Source organism: Miniopterus natalensis, chromosome 6 (genome assembly GCF_054644295.1).
Source record: "Miniopterus natalensis isolate mMinNat1 chromosome 6, mMinNat1.hap1, whole genome shotgun sequence".
NCBI classification, from domain to species: domain Eukaryota; kingdom Metazoa; phylum Chordata; class Mammalia; order Chiroptera; family Miniopteridae; genus Miniopterus; species Miniopterus natalensis.
The window spans coordinates 88,363,292-88,380,244 of NC_142086.1; the positions used below are offsets into that span (position 1 = coordinate 88,363,292).

Consider the following 16,953-nt stretch of genomic DNA (forward strand, 5'->3'; position numbering starts at 1 on the left):
TTCAGAGGGCAGCCATCTGGATTCCTGTGCTGAGTCATTCCCCCATATTGCAGAGGACATCTTTCTCAGGGAGATATTTATCTTCCAAGCAGCTTTGGGGGCCGGGGGGGGGGGGGGAGGGGGAAACAATTGCCCCACCCTGTTTGAAAATCTCTTGCCCTACCCTGTGGAGTTTCTACAGCCTGAGGCTCATTAAGAGACAGAATAACATTCAGCTTCTGGGTGCTTTGAGTCTTTGCCTGATCTGCTTCTGGACCCGGGGCTTGAAAAAGTAGACCTTTGTGCACATCTTGGTCCTTTCCAAATGCACCCAGCCCCAGCAGAGAGAACCATAAGCTGTGAAGTTTGGAGAGCTTCAAACAGAGTACTCAAGGCCAGTCACAAACAGCATCTGACATTGGCCTGCACCAGAGACCATCCAAAAGACTGAGAGTCATAGCAGATCTACCTAATACATAGAAACAAATCCAAACAGGCAGCCACAACGGGGAGAAAAAACAAAAACAAAAAACATGCCCAAAATGAAAGAACAAAAGAATTCTCCAGAAAAAGAGAGAATTAAAATGGAGGTAAGCAATCTATCAGATATAGAGTTCAGAATACTGATCATAAGGATGCACAACAGCATGAGAAAAGAAATGGAAACTATGAAGGAAATTAAGAATGACATAGTAGAAATAAAAAAACAATGGAAGGAATAAACAGCAGATTAGGGGAAGCTGAGGATCAGATCAGTGAATTAGAAGACAGGGTAGAAAAAAATCACTCAATCAGAGATCCAAAAAGAAAAAGCAATTTAAAAATAGGAGGACAGCTTAAGGGAGCTGTGGGACAACATGAAATGTAACAATATTCGCATCATAGGAATGCCAGAGGAGGTCAAAGGTAAGCAAGGATTAGAGAACCTGTTTGAAGAAATAATGACAGAAAAGTTCCCTAACCTGGTCAAGAAAAAAAATCACACAAGTTCAGGAGGCACAGAGAATCCCAAGTAAGAAGAACCCAAAGAGGCCCACGCCCAGACACATCATAATTAAAATGCCAAAAATTCAAGACAAAGAGAGAATCTTAAAGGCAGCAAAAGAAAAGCAATATGTTACTTACAAAGGAGCTCCCATAAGGCTGTCAGCTGACTTCTCATCAGAAGCTCTACAACCAGAAGGGAATGGCATGAAGGATTCAAGGTAATGAAAAGCAAGGATCTGAAACCAAGACTCCTCTATCCAGCAAGGCTATCATTCCAAATAGATGGTGAAATAAAGAGCTTCCCAGACAAAAAAAAAAAAAAAAAAAAAAGGCTAAAGGAGTTTATCACTACCGATCCAGCATTGCAAGAAATGTTAAAGGGATCGCTGTAATAATAATAAGAAATAGACAGAAAGAGAAACATAAAGAAATAAAATGGCAATAGATAAGTCTCTGTCAATAATAACCTTAAATATAAATGGATTAAATGTTCTAATCAAAAGATATAGGGTAGCTGAATGGATAAGAAAACAAGGCCCAAATATATGTTGCCTACAAGAGACCCACCTCAGAACAAAAGACTCATACAGGCTGAAAAAGACCCCCAAAACTTCTGGAGGACTTTAAAGGAGAGATCAACAACAACACAGTCATAGTGGGGAACTTTAACACCCCACTGGCTTTACTGGATAGACCTTCCAGACAAAAAATCAACAAGGAAACAATGACTCTAAATGACACACTAGATCAGATGGATTTAATTGACATTTACAGAACATTTCACCCCAAAGCTGCAGAATATACAATCTCCTCAAGTGCACATGGGATATTCTCAGACAGAACACGTTAGGACACAAAACAAGTCTTTATAAGTTCAGGAAGACTGAAATCATATCAAGTATCTTCTCGCAAATTTACACCATGGAATACTATGCAGCTGTAAAAACGAAGGATCCCTGACCCTTTGAGAAAGGATGGTGGGACTTGGAGAATATTATGCTAAGTCAAATAAGCCCGTCAGAGAAAGACAAGTGTCACATGATCTCACTCATATGTGGAATCTAATGAACAAAATAGATCCAGAGACATAGAAGCATGGAACGGACTGAGGGATCTCAGAGGGAAGGCGGGGGGGGGGGGGGGGGAAGGAGTGGGGGGGGAGTGATTAACCTAAGAACTTATCGCAAACATAGAGGTCTGCTACACTGCCTAAAGTGTTGCCTGTATTATGTTATTATGTTTTCAGTTTTAAAATACACACAAAAATACCCTGAAAGAGAACTCTGATGTGTGTTCTTGGGAGAATGGCATAAGAACGTCATGTTGAAATTAGAGTGTAAGACCTTTTCTTAGCTGTCTTTAGGCAAAATCTGTGCTTTGTTGTCCTCACTGGTAAAATGGAATTAATAATCTGTGTAAAACTCACAAGATTATAAATTCTATGGGGTTGGTCCATGGTAGTATTGAGTATTCCTGAAGCTTCCCCTGAGTCACAGAATGAGAAATGAGACAATGAAAACTTGATTGTGCCTGGTCGTTACATTTTATAAAATAAATTACTTTTTCCCCTCAGCTCATTTCATAAACAACTTGAGGCAGCCAACAATAGCTAGTCTCCAGAGCTGGCTCCCCACGAACCCCGCCTCCCAGGACACCCCCCATCCTGTGTGGTCCCCTCTTACATGGCCTGTGACTGGCTTTGACTAGCAGGATGCAGGGGAAGTGACACAGTGCAACCCGTGAGGCTGAGCCTTGGGGCGTCTGCAGCTTCTGCTTTCGCCTCTTGAAATGCCTTTTCTGGAACCCAGCTGCCATGCCGTGAGGAAGCCAAAGCAGTCACGCGGGGACGTCCACGGAGAAGGGCTGAGGCCTGGGTCACTCAGCCCCAGCTCAGCACCCGTCTGGACCTTCTGGCTGTCCCAGCATCGCAGCAGAAACCCACAGAGTCGTGAGAAATGGTACGTTATTGTCTCAAGTCCCTAGTCCTGGGGTCATTCATCCCACACCGACGGGTACCTGAAGTAGGGAGTTTCCCCCAGGTCTGACATCCCCACAGCTAAATTCTGGGCTTGGGTGAAACCAGGAGAGTCGCCCCTTGTGTCCCTCTGCCTGGACCTGTTCTCTAGGCCACACTGCTTTCAGAAAGAACGGCTTATTCTCATGGCTATGATACTGCTTATTAAAAGGAGCTGAAGTTTTTCGTACCAACCGCCAAATAATCACACGGAATTGAAAGATAATGAGAATTGGGAAGTTCTGAAATGTGTTTGCGCTCACACACACCATGAAGCATAAAATAAATGAAATTATATAATTTTCAGTGTCTCCGATGTTAACAACAATAGACTCTGGCCAGGACCGTGTCTCGGGCCGTCCAGTTATTTCCGAGGACTCTGGAGGACCCTGTGGAAGGCGCGCGTTTGTAGTGCTCAGTGCAAAGACATAATTACTATCTTCGGGCTGCCCGGCTCCCTACCCTGCTAATGAGTAAGATATTTAGAGTCCTGAACGGCTCGCGCGACATTTCAATCAGTAATGCAGAGACTTGGCAGCATCTCCATATCCCGCTTTTAAAGTCTGAATGCCTCTGCCTTAATCCAAGCTCCGTGGCATTTATTACTGTTTGTTACACTAACAAGTGAGATTACGAGAATTCTAATGAAGGCTTCCAGTGGAAAACTCTGTGATTAAAATGCCATAATAACAGTTGCATGCATTTATGTGCCTGATTACCATAATCTATTTAGCACAAGTAAACACCCAAACAGGGGGGAGGAAAGCAAGCCCGTGACACTTCAGCTAAAGGGGAATCTGAGACGCGAGGGGGACAGTGTAAATATGTAAATGTCTGTGTATCCGTTTCATGTCTCTCCTTTCTCATCCAGGGCTTGGTTTTTTCCCTTCTGTTTGCTAATGAGAAGACTATACTGTCACATGTGGGCCCTGCCTCACCAGGCTGAGGTGCATTTGGGGCCATCTGCTGGGGCCGGGATCCTGAACAATGCCACCCAGAGAGCGCCGGGCATATCTGCAGCCACCTTTGACATCGCGGAATAGAAGCAATGGTGTCTCGGAGACGACGGCCTCTGATGTGCTCGCTCTGAACGCTCCGTTCAGCTGTTGCCCCGTGAATGCGAGGCCTGGTGGCCACTCGGCCCCCTGCCCGCTCCCTCCCGCGCCTCCCTTCCCCCACAAACACCGCGCTGTCCACAAACGGACAGCGGCCAGGCCAGGCTTCTCGATCAGCTCCCTCCCTATCTGCGCTGCCTTCGTTATTTTTAGCTCTTAATAAAATGTCAGGCAGGAGGGTGGCTGCATCTTCCGATTGGTGAGGGATTCTGAAGAACTTTCTTAAAAGTGAAACGGAATACTTTAGTTTAAAAGTGGGGCGCTGGCCCCGGTTGGCGTGGCTCAGCTGGTCGGGTGTCGTCCTGTGCACCGAAGTGTTTGGCTCTCCAATAATGTTGTGAAGGTGTCTAATGCAGATGAGACAGACACAGAAAGTAGCTTGCCCGGATGGCTCTAGTTTAACAAGTGGGAAAATCAGAATCCCACCCCAGGCAGCCTGAATCCCAGCCTGCACTTTCAAACAGAAAACGCACTTAAAATTTGGCACCTCCGCAGTTTAAGAACCATAGGTCTATACAGAGTAAGAGAAAGGATGCAGTGTAGTGCCTGATACATTGTAACTCCGCAAGATCTGCTAGCTAGAACCATTAATACAATAACAACAATAACAATAACAATGTCATTATTCTTAGAAGAAACCTCTGTTTCCATTGGCACACATTTCCAGCACATGCTGATATGCACTTTTCAAACGAAAAGACTTTTAAAAGAAGGAGGCCAGAGGGGTTACAACGAGGAAAGAACATTTATCGCTGAAAGTGAGACAGCCTGTTGTTTGCCGCAGCTCCACTCTCACCTGCGCACATGGTGGAGCCCGCACGCAGCATGCTCTGCGCCACATGTACCATGTAATCACGGGGGCAGGGTAAAGACACAGCCTCCCCCTAATTTGACCAATTTAGCGTTTGAGGAGTAGTCTGTCTGGGCCATTCTGGGAATTTTTAAACAATGGATTGAAAGACAAATTAGGGGAGGCAGACAATATTTTGGAATCAACCTAATAAACGTAAACAGCTGTGATGCAGGCCACTGCACAATAAACGACGGGCCCTTTGTCACATGAAAGTAAGAATCTGCCTCCCCGGGGCCTGTCCTCCGCCGGTGGCTCGGGCCTCCTCTAGCTCCAGGCTGATGCCCAACCCTGCCGACACCTTGGTCTGGGACTTCCTGCCTCCAGGAAGGGCTGAGGTGCTGCTGGGCTCATGTTCCAGGCCTCTGGCTCTACCCCCTGGGCAATATCCTCAACTGGCCACTGGACATCGCCACGGGTGCCCCTCAGGCATCTGCAGCTCAATGTCTCCAAAACACGGACTCCTTCTCGGTTGATGAGCTGGGGTGACACCCCATCCACCAGGCAGGACACAAACAAGATCCTAGGCTACTCTGCACCCCACCGCCCACATGGAGTCAGTCGCCAAGGCTTGCCGATGTTACCCCCTGAGGACATCTCCCACCGGTCTCCTCTCACCATCACGCTGAGACATCCGAAATCTCCACCGCACAGCCTGGAGGCAGGGAGTCCCAGATCAAGGTGTGGGCAGGGCTGGTCTCTTCTGAGGCCTGTCTCCTTGGCGTGGAGACGGCCGTCTTCTCTCCCTGCCTCACACGGTCTTCCCTCTGTGTGTCTGGGTCCTAATCTCTTCTTCTTATAAGGACCCCAGTCATATTGGGTTAGGACCCACCCACCCTAATGACCTCATTTTAACTTGATTACCTCATTAATACCCTATGTCCAAAAACAGTCACATTCTGAGGCACCAGAGGCGAGGGCTTCAACAAGGGAATTTTGGGTGGACACAATTCAGCCCCAGCAGGGTCCTGCTCATTGCTCACCCGGACTACAGTGAAACTGCCTTTTCCAAGTTCTCTGTAGCCATAACACCCTGTATTTTCCAAATTTTTAAAACAAGGACCATGGTTTATTTCTATTATCAGAAAAAACAAAATCAATAAATTATTTTAAAGAAAACCGGCGGCCTCCTTAGAACTCAGGGAGGTGAGGTCTCCTTGTTCTGCTGGGAGACTCTGGTCTCCTGTCCCGTTTCTCCATTTACCACCCACAGCCTCAAACCTGGACTCTCTTCCATTTCCTTTCACAGGCTGACAACTGGCTGGGCCGTGGGCTGGATTCTGGTTTGGGGTCACACACAACCCTCCCTTGGTTTCACATTTCATAGTTAACAGGAGGGAGAAACACTGGCGAGCACAGAGTTCACTGACTGCGTGGTGAGCCACGATTCAGGCACCGTCTGTGATAATAAGACCCATCCTGAAATCAAAACACACGGGGCCACATGGCTCAGCGGCTGAGCGCCCACCGGTGAACCAGGAGGCCAGTGCCCAGGGTTTCTGGCTCCATCCCCAGTCGGGGGCAGGCAGGAGGCAGAGATCAATGACTCTCATCATTGGTGTTCTTCCCTCTCTCCCTTCCTCTCGCTGAAATCAATAAAAACATATTAAAAAACAAACAACCACGAACTTATGTTCTTCTATGTACATAATGGATTTTTGTCTTAATTCTGCAATTTAGAAAGTTTTTGTCCACTCCCCTCCGGGGGAAGTGATGGGGACCCAAGCTCCTCCTGGTGTCCCCCCATCCCAGCGCCCGGCTTGGCCAGACAGGAGGTGCCTCACCGAGGCTGAGCCTCAAGGGGGACAAGAGCGCCACTCTGTAGCGAGGGACAGCCCGTGTGATCCTCCGGACAGAGGAGGCTGGACCCTGGTCGGGAAATAGGCAGAAGCCACCCAGAGCAGGGCGCGTGGAATCCCTCCGGAGAGAGAAACGGGAGAGCAGGACCAAGCAAGGGAGCTGGGTGGCTGCGGACAGGGGCGGGTGCCGACTTCACTACAGGCTGTTAAAACCTGAAGTATAGAAACACAGGGTGGGGCGAAAGCAGGCCTGCGCGGTGACCAGCGTGCGCACCGGCGGGGTCCCCTCTTCCCGGCGCGCGGCCTCGGTGCGCAGCGGGGGGCTCGGGGAGTCCAGGGCCGGGCGCGCTGGGGTTGAGCCTCGGAGGAGGCCGGCGCCCCAGGGTCCTACCTAGGGCTTGGCCGCGCCGTCGCCCGGGATCGGGCCCCGAGGCTCCTCTCTCCTCGCGCCTCTCCCTGCGGGTCCTGGCCCCAGGAGCCCCAGGCCCGAGGCCCGAGGGCAGGGCCTGAACCCATCTCTGGCCGCGCTTTGCGGGCGCAGGGCTCGGCTTTAGGTGGAGGATCAGACCAGTGAGTCCCTCGGGGCCCCGGAGCCGCTGTGTCCGTCAGTCCAGGCGTCACGGGAGGGGGAACACCTTGGGAGGGGACCGGTCCGCTTTAGGAGGCAGCGGGTTTGGCACTGGAGGGGCAGTGTCATCCCACCCCCACGGAGTGAGCCCCGCGGACTCAGCCGGCCTCTGAAACTGGTTTAAAGGGGGAAGCGTGTGCCTCTGACGCTACTGTTACTGCCTTGTGATGTGTGGAAACTTCTATAAAACTCTAACGGTCTCACTCTGGCCCTTACTTCGGTGTAATGAGCCTTCTGGGGCCTGAGCCCGCTCTGGGTCCCGGGGGTGCGCAGCGAGTTCGGGCACAGGGAGGTGAGGAGGGCGCGGGGTGCCACCGGGGCGGGAGCGCGAGGGCGCGGGGTGCCACCGGGGCGGGAGCGGGAGGGCGCGGGGTGCCACCGGGGCGGGAGCGGGAGGGCGCGGGGTGCCTCCGGGGCGGGAGCGGGAGGGCGCGGGTGCCTCCGGGGCGGGAGCGGGAGGGTGCGGGGTGCCACCGGGGCGGGAGCGGGAGGGTGCGGGGTGCCACCGGGGCGGGAGCGGGAGGGCGCGGGTGCCTCCGCGGCTCCAGGAGGGGCGGCGCCTTCCCGGGCTGACCCCTGCGATCTTGGTCCAGTGTGCTGGCCGAGCGCTCCAGCGCGTGAGAGCTGGCAGAGCGGGCAGAGCTGGCAGAGCCCGGGTGGAGACGGGAAAGAGCAGCGCCCTCTCGGTGCGCGGGGTCTGAGGAAGGGGGCGTGGGAGGGAGAGGGGTGAGCAGTTGGCAGGACACAGTCAGGACCCCCAGGCCGAGTTAAAGGCCTGGGACTTGATCCCGAAGGCGAAGCGGAGACGTCGTGCCGCTAGTGTCCCTGTGTAGCAAGCAGGCCCCCCATCGCGAGCTTGGACAGACAACCACCCTCCCCTTCGCAGAGGTGCGAAGGTCCACGCCCTCCAAGCCCGCAGCCGCCCCCCCACCCTCGCCGGCCGTGCGCAGTGCTGGGAACACACCAACCCGCGGTTTCCAGAAACCCTGTGGTGCAGAATTGTCACCAGCAGCCCGGAAGAGTCTCTCCTGTCAGAAGCCCGCAGCTTCCTCTTACCAAGGGTCTTAGCCCCCTGTCCTCACCACCCTAGGCCTCAGTGGAGCGCCCCCCACCGACCAGGGACACGCTGACCGCCTGTTCACCCCGACCCCTCACCCTCCAGATTAATTCAGACGGGAAGGGAAGCGCCTCATGTTCATAGATTGGGGCGGGGAGCAGAGGGAGGTGTGGGACAGTGCCACCAAGGCCCTGGGACTGGCATCCAGTGGGCTGCAGGTTAAACCCTCCAACCTTCAGTATCTCCAGCTGTAAAATGGGCCCAGTGGGCCTCTCCCATAACGGTGTGTAAGCTGAGATCTATAAAAGTTAATTTCTGGGTCCTCCCCTCCCCCCTCCAGTCCTATCCCAACTTCACTCCACTGTGAACTTGGGGTGCAGGCTAACTTCAGTAGCACTAGCCCTTAGGGGCAGTCAGGCTGGCTTCACTGAGGGGATGGTCCAGAGGAGAAAGGTCACTGGGGGGAGGGGGTAGAAGGGGGGCATTAGTTTGGGGTTTTGTTTGGCCACCTTTTTGTTTATTGTTTCTCTTTAACTTCCCTGCAGCCCCATCACCCCCCAAAGCTCCTGGGCATTCCTCCAGGATTCCCCCTGGGCCCAGCCCCTGCTGACACCCAAGCCTGACCCAGGCCAGGGCAGGGGTCCTCGAATCTCAACATTTCACAGACGGGCAAACACTTGAGTATTAACAGAATAGAGAAACTGCCGGGGGAGGAAGTTATCCCCCCCTCCCCCAAATCTGGTGGCAGACACTTCCTTAGAAGCTACTGGCAGCTTCTAGAAGAGAGGACCTGAGGCTGAGAGCAGGACCAGAGGTCCCGAAGCCTCTGCCGCCCACACCTGCCTCCTCACCATCCCCCTGCCTCCCTGGACCTGCCCTCTACTCCCCGGCCTTGGCCAAATGTCCACACCTCTCTTGGTGAGTTTCCCATCCCTCCCAGGGTCAGTGAGAGATTAAATAAAATGAAGTCCCTCGTGATCCACTAAGTGCCTGGCACAGCATAGGATGCCTTGGTCACAGTTATCATTTGATGGGCCTGTCCCTTGCTACCCCCCCCCTTTTTAAAGGCTCCCATATGCAAGCAATCCAGTTTTACAGACCTCAGGGTTGGCTGTGTACACGCACCTTTGCCCACATTTAACAGTCAAGTGTGACACCGGCCCTGCAGCACATCAGCACATGTGCGCAGTCAGAGGTATTTACCCAGCGCCCTCCACGTGTCAGGCCCTGGACATTGGGATGAGGCGCGGGCTCCAGCTCCCCGAGCTGAGTCTTGAAAAGGAAGGCAGATGGCATTTGTTTTCAGAGTTCTGCCTTCCAAAGGGTCATATCGCTCACGATTTGAGCACCAAAAGGGGCCATTCCGCATTCCTTCTGGTTTCAGGACAAGGAGCGATGGCTGAAATGTTTTTTTCTCCCCCTTTTCTTTCCTTTCTGGTGCCAAGAGCCTTGCCTCCCACCGCCAGCCCTGGCCGGCCCTGCACCAGGACGCCGCTCTCCTTGGCAGCCTGGCGGAGACGCCGCCTGAATGCGCTCAGGAAGGGAAAGGCGGGGAGGAACCGGGGGAGCGGTGGGAGGTCTGCGCCCCTGGAGCCCCGCGCGAGCCCGCCGGGCCCTTTTGGCACAGGCTCCTCCCGGGCCGCCAGGCGGCTGAGCAAAAGCTGGCCGCAACACGCACCCGGCCTTTTGTGGGAGCGAAACACAAAGGAGAGGGAAAGACGCGTCTTCCGTTTTGACGGAGAAGGCGGACAGCGCCAGGAAGCCCGGGCCAGCCAGGAACCCCGGGCCCGCCCGAGCAGCCTCACGGGCGAGCGCTCCACTTCGCGCTCGCGGGCTGCGCCCCAGCTGCGCGGGCGGGGCCGGGGACCCTCCCAGGACCTGCACACCAGGCGCGGGGCTCAAGACCTGGACAGGAGCCTGGACGCCTCCAGGACGCAAGGGGGCAAGCGCCATGGCCGGGCTCCAGTTTCCGATTATTCCTGGTGGGGGTAGGAGGACTTCGAGACAGCGAGAGGCGTTTGGGGACCCATCTGCCCCTGTGCCGCAGGAACCCCAGGGAACGGAGCCCGCCCCCACCTCCCGGGCAACTCTCTGGCGACGGGAGGATGTTGGGGGAGGCTGCGGGGAGACGTGGCCTGTACCCCAGAGCTGCCAACCCGAGCCCTGGGCTTGCGGAGAGAGCGCCGCGAGGTGCCGCTGCACAGACCCAGGGAAGCCACACTGCCTCCCCGGCTCGGTGGCACGGCGCTGGGACCTAGATTGTCCTTATGAGCGTCCACGCGGGAACCTGGCGAGTCAGCCAGCTCTCCTGCCTCCGGACTTGCTTCCCAGGCTCTAAACTCGCGCTGTTCCAGGACTGGTCCCCCTCGCCCCTGCTTCCAACGCCAGGCGCCTGCGGAGCGAGCGCATTAAGAACCTCAGACCGCGCCCTCCCGCGGACCGCCAGACGCTGGACGGTCACCGATGGGGAGCCACGAAAGACGGAATCGGGCCCCGCCACGCGCGCCGCGGCGGCTGCGACCCAGGCGCGCGCGTTCCGCCTGCTGGTGTTTGTTAGATACACCCGCGCGCGCGGGTCCACGCCCCGGCCGGTGGCCCAGTGTTCACACGCCCACGAATGTCCTCACTGCCGGCGGCCCGGAGGCCCGAAGGAATGGTCCTCAAGGAGCCGAGCTCTTCCCTCTCCCCACCCCCGCTCCCTGCGTCGGCTTCTGTGACAGATTCTGCTAATCGAACGGTTATGGGTCATCCTCCCAAACCGTTGGAGGGCGTATCTCCACGCTTCCGCTCTCCGTGTATTAAATACATATTCAACGGATGGCTGCAGAGCCAGCTGGGAAACACGCGGGTTAGAAAAATAATGCTCCAGAAGGCACGAGGCAGGGCCGAGGCGGGAGCCCGCTGGGCTTTCTCGCGTAGGCGTCCCTGCAAAGGGGGAGGGGGAGCGCATTGTGCGCTTCTTTTCGTATTTGTGTATTTTGTAACTTTGCTAACTTGAAGACAAATTGCTTACTGTGTTTATTTGTTTGCTTGGTGTGTGTGTATTTTTAAAGCCTTACATGCAAATTAAAAGTTACCAAACAACCTATGTAACCAGACGACTGTAACATTCCCTGGGCAGGGCTGGGCATGTTTGTGAGTGTGCAGGATAAAGGCCCGGGGTCCTGGGCTCCGCAGAAACAAACTTCTGTACTCGAAGTGTCCGCACTTAAGAAATTCAGCTCAGGGAAATGGTTAGAGACCAGCGCCGCCTCTACTTAGGACCGGCCAGCGCTGGTGTCTGCAGTCCAGGCAGAGCTGCGCTGTAAAGGGTCAGCAGATTTTCCTGTCGACTTGCTGCAGACAGTCTCTCAGTTTCCCCATCTGTAAAACTGGTATTTGGGTCAATACCTCTGAACAACCTCAGGCGCTTCTCTAGACCGGGTTTACTTTCTCCTGGTCAAAGGTTTCCGTTTCTGAGAGTCCCGCAGCGATTGGCAAAACTTGTAGGAACGCGGCCGAACCCGTCCCTAGGTCTACACCATCCACAACTTCATGGACAGTTGTTATTTCTTCCCAAGCACCGTTCTGGAGGCGCCCCCCTTCCTTCCCCGCCGGGTGCCGCGCGAGGCCCTGCCCCCAGCTGGGGGCGCTCCCGGCCTCCTCCTTAGACGAGCTCTTAGAGTTCGAGGGAAGTCGGCGCTTTGCGCCTGGTTGTCTTTTACTGGGGGCTCCAAATGCGCACGAGTTGAAACCCGCGGGGTGGGGACGGGCAGCGGAGAACCCGAGAGAACCAGAGCGGAGGCGCAGCGCAGGAGGTCCAGCCCCAGCGCGCGGCTGAGAAGCTCCGACGGCCTTGGGTCTCAGGTCAGTGTGCGGAGCTCCCAGCGCACCCCATCCCGCAGCCTGCCTCTCTGCCCATCGTATTTTTAAACAAATTGCACACAGTTCCCTTTCTCCCGCGGTCCCGATCGCGGCCGGTCCTCGGAACTTCTCCCCGAGCCCCAGCGCCACCTCCCCTCGCCTCGCCCTCCCGCCCCAGGTCCCTCCTCCAGTTCCTCCCCGAGAACCTCTGCGGACGCCCATTGGCTGCGCGCGGGGAGGAGGCGTGCGCCCGGCGCCGCGAGTTTCTTGGAGCGGAATTAGCCCGAATGACAACAGCTTCCCAGCCCCCCACCCCCACCCCACACCCCGCGGGCCCTGCTCATTGGCGCTGCGGCCCCTCCAGGACCCGCACATTGTTCCCCGCCCCCGCTTCGGCCACCGCCGCCGCGGTCGCCGCTGCCACTGAGCTATAAAAACCGGCCGAGCCGGGAAAGGTGCGGATGCTTAGCATAGACCTAGGCGACCTCCGAGCCCGGGGTCCGGTTCTGCACGGCGGCTTCTGGGACCGAGCTCCTCTCACCGCACCCACAGTAAGTGTCCCCGCCCCCCCAGCCCCAGCCCGCATCTCCGGGGCAGATGCCGCTCAACTCCGCGGCGACCCGGACGCTCCAATAGAGGGTCCCCGAGCCCGCCCCTGCCCGACACTTCTCCGCAGCGCTTTCGCTGCTCTGACCCACCTCACGCCCACCGCAGCACCCCCATCGCCCACAAACGAGGAGTCGGGGCGACCACAGCTCCTTCTGCCCAAGTCCCAGCCAGCTGGCGAGCTCCGCGCGGCCCCCGAGCCCAGCGCAAGGAATCTGGGCCCGGTGCGGGCACTGGGCGCCTGCCTGTGCGTGTGTTGGCTCCGCGGTGTCGATGGAGACAAGGGGGATGCGTTTGAGGAACCAAACGACTACTTCTCCATTTAGATCTCTCCCTTCTCAAAGAAAAACCTTCACTTGCCCCTTGTTTGTTCCAACCCTGGAGATCCAGCCTCCGCCTTCCTAGCTGAGGGAACATAAACCTCTAGAATGCCACCCTCCCTGGGGGACACCCACTGCTCCCTGGCCTGAAACAACCTGTGGATGAGCGCGGAGGGGAGGCTCGGGGGGAGGGAAGGAGAGGTTCCTTGCGCGCACCTGCGTGGCCCTGGACGGCAGGCCAGGGAAGGCGAGGTGGGCCCGGGCGAGCGGCCATCCGACCCGGACTCCGCGCTGCGGCGCGGGCGGAGCAGCTTTTCTCTCACCGGCCCCGCGTCCATCCCGAGCTCTCTCCCGTCTCTCCTCCCGCAGGAGGCGCGCGCGCGAGCGCCGAGGGCCGAGGGAGGAAGGACGCCGCGAGAGCCGCGACTCTCCCCGGGGCCATGGACTCGGACGCCAGCCTGGTGTCCAGCCGCCCGTCGTCGCCGGAGCCCGATGACCTTTTTCTGCCGGCCCGGGGCAAGAGCAGCGGCGGCGGCGGCTTCGCGGGCGGCACGGTGTCTTCGTCCACGCCCAGCGACTGCCCGCCGGAGCTGCGCGCCGAGCTGCGCGGCGCCATGGGCGCGGCGGGCGCGCACCCCGGGGACAAGCTGGGCGGCGGCGGGGCCGGTTTCAAGTCGGCCTCGTGCAGCACCTCGACGTCCACGTCGGCGGCCGCCGCGTCGTCCACCAAGAAAGACAAGAAGCAGATGACCGAGCCCGAGCTGCAGCAGCTGCGCCTCAAGATCAACAGCCGCGAGCGCAAGCGCATGCACGACCTCAACATCGCCATGGACGGGCTCCGCGAGGTCATGCCTTACGCTCACGGCCCGTCGGTGCGCAAGCTCTCCAAGATCGCCACGCTGCTGCTGGCGCGCAACTACATCCTCATGCTCACCAACTCGCTGGAGGAGATGAAGCGGCTGGTGAGCGAGATCTACGGCGGCCACCACGCCGGCTTCCACCCGTCCACCTGCGGCGGCCTGGCGCACTCGGCGCCCCTGCCCGCCGCCACCGCGCACCCCGCGGCCGCCGCGCACGCCGCGCACCACCCCGCGGTGCACCACCCCATCCTGCCCCCCGCCGCCGCCGCCGCCGCCGCCGCCGCCGCCGCCGCCGCGGTGTCCAGCGCGTCCCTGCCGGGCTCCGGGCTGTCCTCGGTGGGCTCCATCCGGCCCCCGCACGGCCTGCTCAAGTCTCCGTCGGCGGCAGCCGCAGCGCCGCTGGGGGGCGGGGGCGGCGGCGGCGGCGGCGGCGGCTTCCAGCACTGGGGTGGCATGCCCTGTCCCTGCAGCATGTGCCAGGTGCCGCCCCCGCACCACCACGTGTCGGCCATGGGCACCGGCAGCCTGCCGCGCCTCACCTCCGACGCCAAGTGAGGTGCGTCCTGGCGAGCCCGGCCGGAGGCTGCGAGCTGGGACGTGGGGGCTGGGCTCCGAGGAGCGCAGGACCTTGGGCTGGGGGGGAGACGGTGCGGACTCCCGCCCTCCCTGGAGCGCACTAACCGGTGGGGAGTGAGAGGGGCCTTCGCTCCGGGACCTGGCTCAGCCCTCTCTGGCTTTAAATAGCACGGGTTCGGTAGACGCCGTTTTATCAGAAAGCACCGCTCTTTGCACCCCTCTCCAAACAGCCCCTCTGCCCCCAAAAGAGATGATTCTGAGAACTGGTTTCCCGGGGAACAGGGCCTCACTCGGCCTCGGCTGCACTTTGTTACGTGGGGAGTGGGTGGGGAGGGAGGGGGGCGTTGGGGACACCCTCCGCTTCCCCCTTTCTCGGGCCGACTGGGGATTCCCGGGAGCGGTACCCCGGGAGCCGGCGCAGCCGTCGGGCTCACCGTCCAGGGCCCTCTCTGGCCCGGGCCAGGGCTGCGGGTTGGTTGGAACGCGGCGTTCGGTGCCAGAAGCACCCACGGTCGCGTCCAACCGCGACACCTGGTAACCCCCAACCCTCTGCGAACTGCTGCGGGTCGTCCGCGTCGCTCCTAGTGGTTTAGGGCGTGCGGTCTTCTCATCTGTCGCGGTTCCATTTTCAACAACAGGAACAAGCGCTGTAGACGTCGGGACAGAACCACTGGTGGACTGGAATAGCCTAGTACCGTCCACTCGGGGAGCGGGTGTGTTTTAGTCATTTTAAGATAGAGCCCCCCACCCGCCCCATTCTTTCCGCCTCTGGGCACAAAGCGATTGGGCCCCTCACCCGGCGGGGCAGCCGCGCACCTGAGGCCTGACAGCTGGAAGGCTGTAGCTGTGAATGCGGTTTGGTTATTTGGGGCGGCGGCGGCCTCCCTCTCTTCTTCCCTGGATGTGTAGATATCATCTCAGTGACGAGGTAAGTGCGGGCTGCTGAACTGCCACCTGACTGCCGGCCCCACCGGCGTCGGAGCCGGTTTCCTCCACAGCGGTTTCTTTTCGCCACTTTTAACACAAACGACAAACTCCTCCACGTGCGCCCCGCGCCGCGACCCGGCTTCGCCGCGTCTGTCCCGTAACATCCCCCCTCCGACCGCCGCCCCTCGCAGAGAGTGTATCGTCTGTTTTATTTTTGTAAAAAGAAAAAAGTGCTAAATAATATTTATTACCTGTTTTGTTGCAAAAAAAAGAAAAAAAAGAAATGATCGAGTACTGAGATTTTAAATAAAAGTGAAAGTAAGTCGGGTGTTCTCCAGCCTCGCGGGTGGGAGAAGGTGGGGGTGGGAGCGAGGGCGGGGTTCTGTCCCTGGGGGCGGGATTTGGGGGCGCGGGGGCTGCTCCCCAGTCTCCGAGTCTGGCCACTCCTCCCTCCGCGCGCGTTCTCAGGTGCCTCCCGGCTCACCGGTTATTGTATGTTCTGACGTCTAATCCGGGGCTCCTTCCCCTTTGCTTGGGGACTGAGTTTGCTGAAAGTGGGATCGTCGCTCCCTGCTGGGGGCCTTCGGCCTGCGGGTGAGGGCTGCGCCTTGGCTGCGGCCCAGGCGCTCGGCGCTGCGGGATTGTAGTTTCCCTCCGCCGAGGCCCCGCCAGCCCGCGTCCCGCCCAGGCGGCTGTGGACCCGCCGGGCCCAGACTGGAGTGTACGCGGGACCCTCTCACCCTTCACGCCCCGCCCCGCACGCAGACCCTCCCCCGCGCCAGCCCTGGCCTTGGACAGCAACGCGTCAGGCGCTGGGGCCGCGGCGGAGCCAGACCCTCCAACGCTCGTTCCGCAGGCCGCCTCCGCCTTCAGCCCCCACTGCGCCGTAGCTGCCCTACAGACGGGAATGGCCCTTAAGAGGGTCTGGCTAGAAATTAAAAAGCTGCGGCCAAGGAGGGCAGAGGAGTCGCAGCCCCAGGGCCGCGGGAGAGCACTTGCCCTTGGAAGCAGAGCCAGCGCGGTGGCCCTTCCCAGCCTGGGGCCCTCTTCTCTGTCCTCTTCTCTGGACACCTTCGGGGACCACCGGCGGAAGTTCCCTGCACCTGGGACACCTGGGGGTGCAGAGGGGTTTTCTGGTTCGAGCCCCATTCCTTGAGATGGGCCCTGAGCCAGGGCCGCTGGGACTCTCCTGGCGCAGGACTGAGGGTGGCTCCATCCCGCAGGTGCCTCGGGGTCCCCCAGCAGGTGAGGCCGTGTCACCCGCCAAAACCGTGGGCACCCAGGGACTGGGTGCTGTGGGCCTTGCAAGGCTGGGAAAGGCCCAGTGGCTGGGGAGGCGGGGTGAGGGCCCACCAAGGAATCCCAGAAGAGAGAGGGCAGGATCCAACAGTT

The 16,953-nt window shown here is 58.1% G+C and overlaps 1 protein-coding gene across 1 annotated transcript; it reads left to right on the plus strand.

The window, feature by feature from the left end:
* Positions 1-13,635: 13,635 nt before the first annotated feature.
* On the plus strand, positions 13,636-14,613 carry OLIG2 (oligodendrocyte transcription factor 2). Its single transcript, XM_087818014.1, has one exon. The coding sequence runs from the start codon at positions 13,639-13,641 to the stop codon at positions 14,611-14,613; it is 975 nt and encodes a 324-aa protein (XP_087674140.1). The 5' UTR covers positions 13,636-13,638.
* The last annotated feature ends 2,340 nt before the right edge of the window (positions 14,614-16,953 follow it).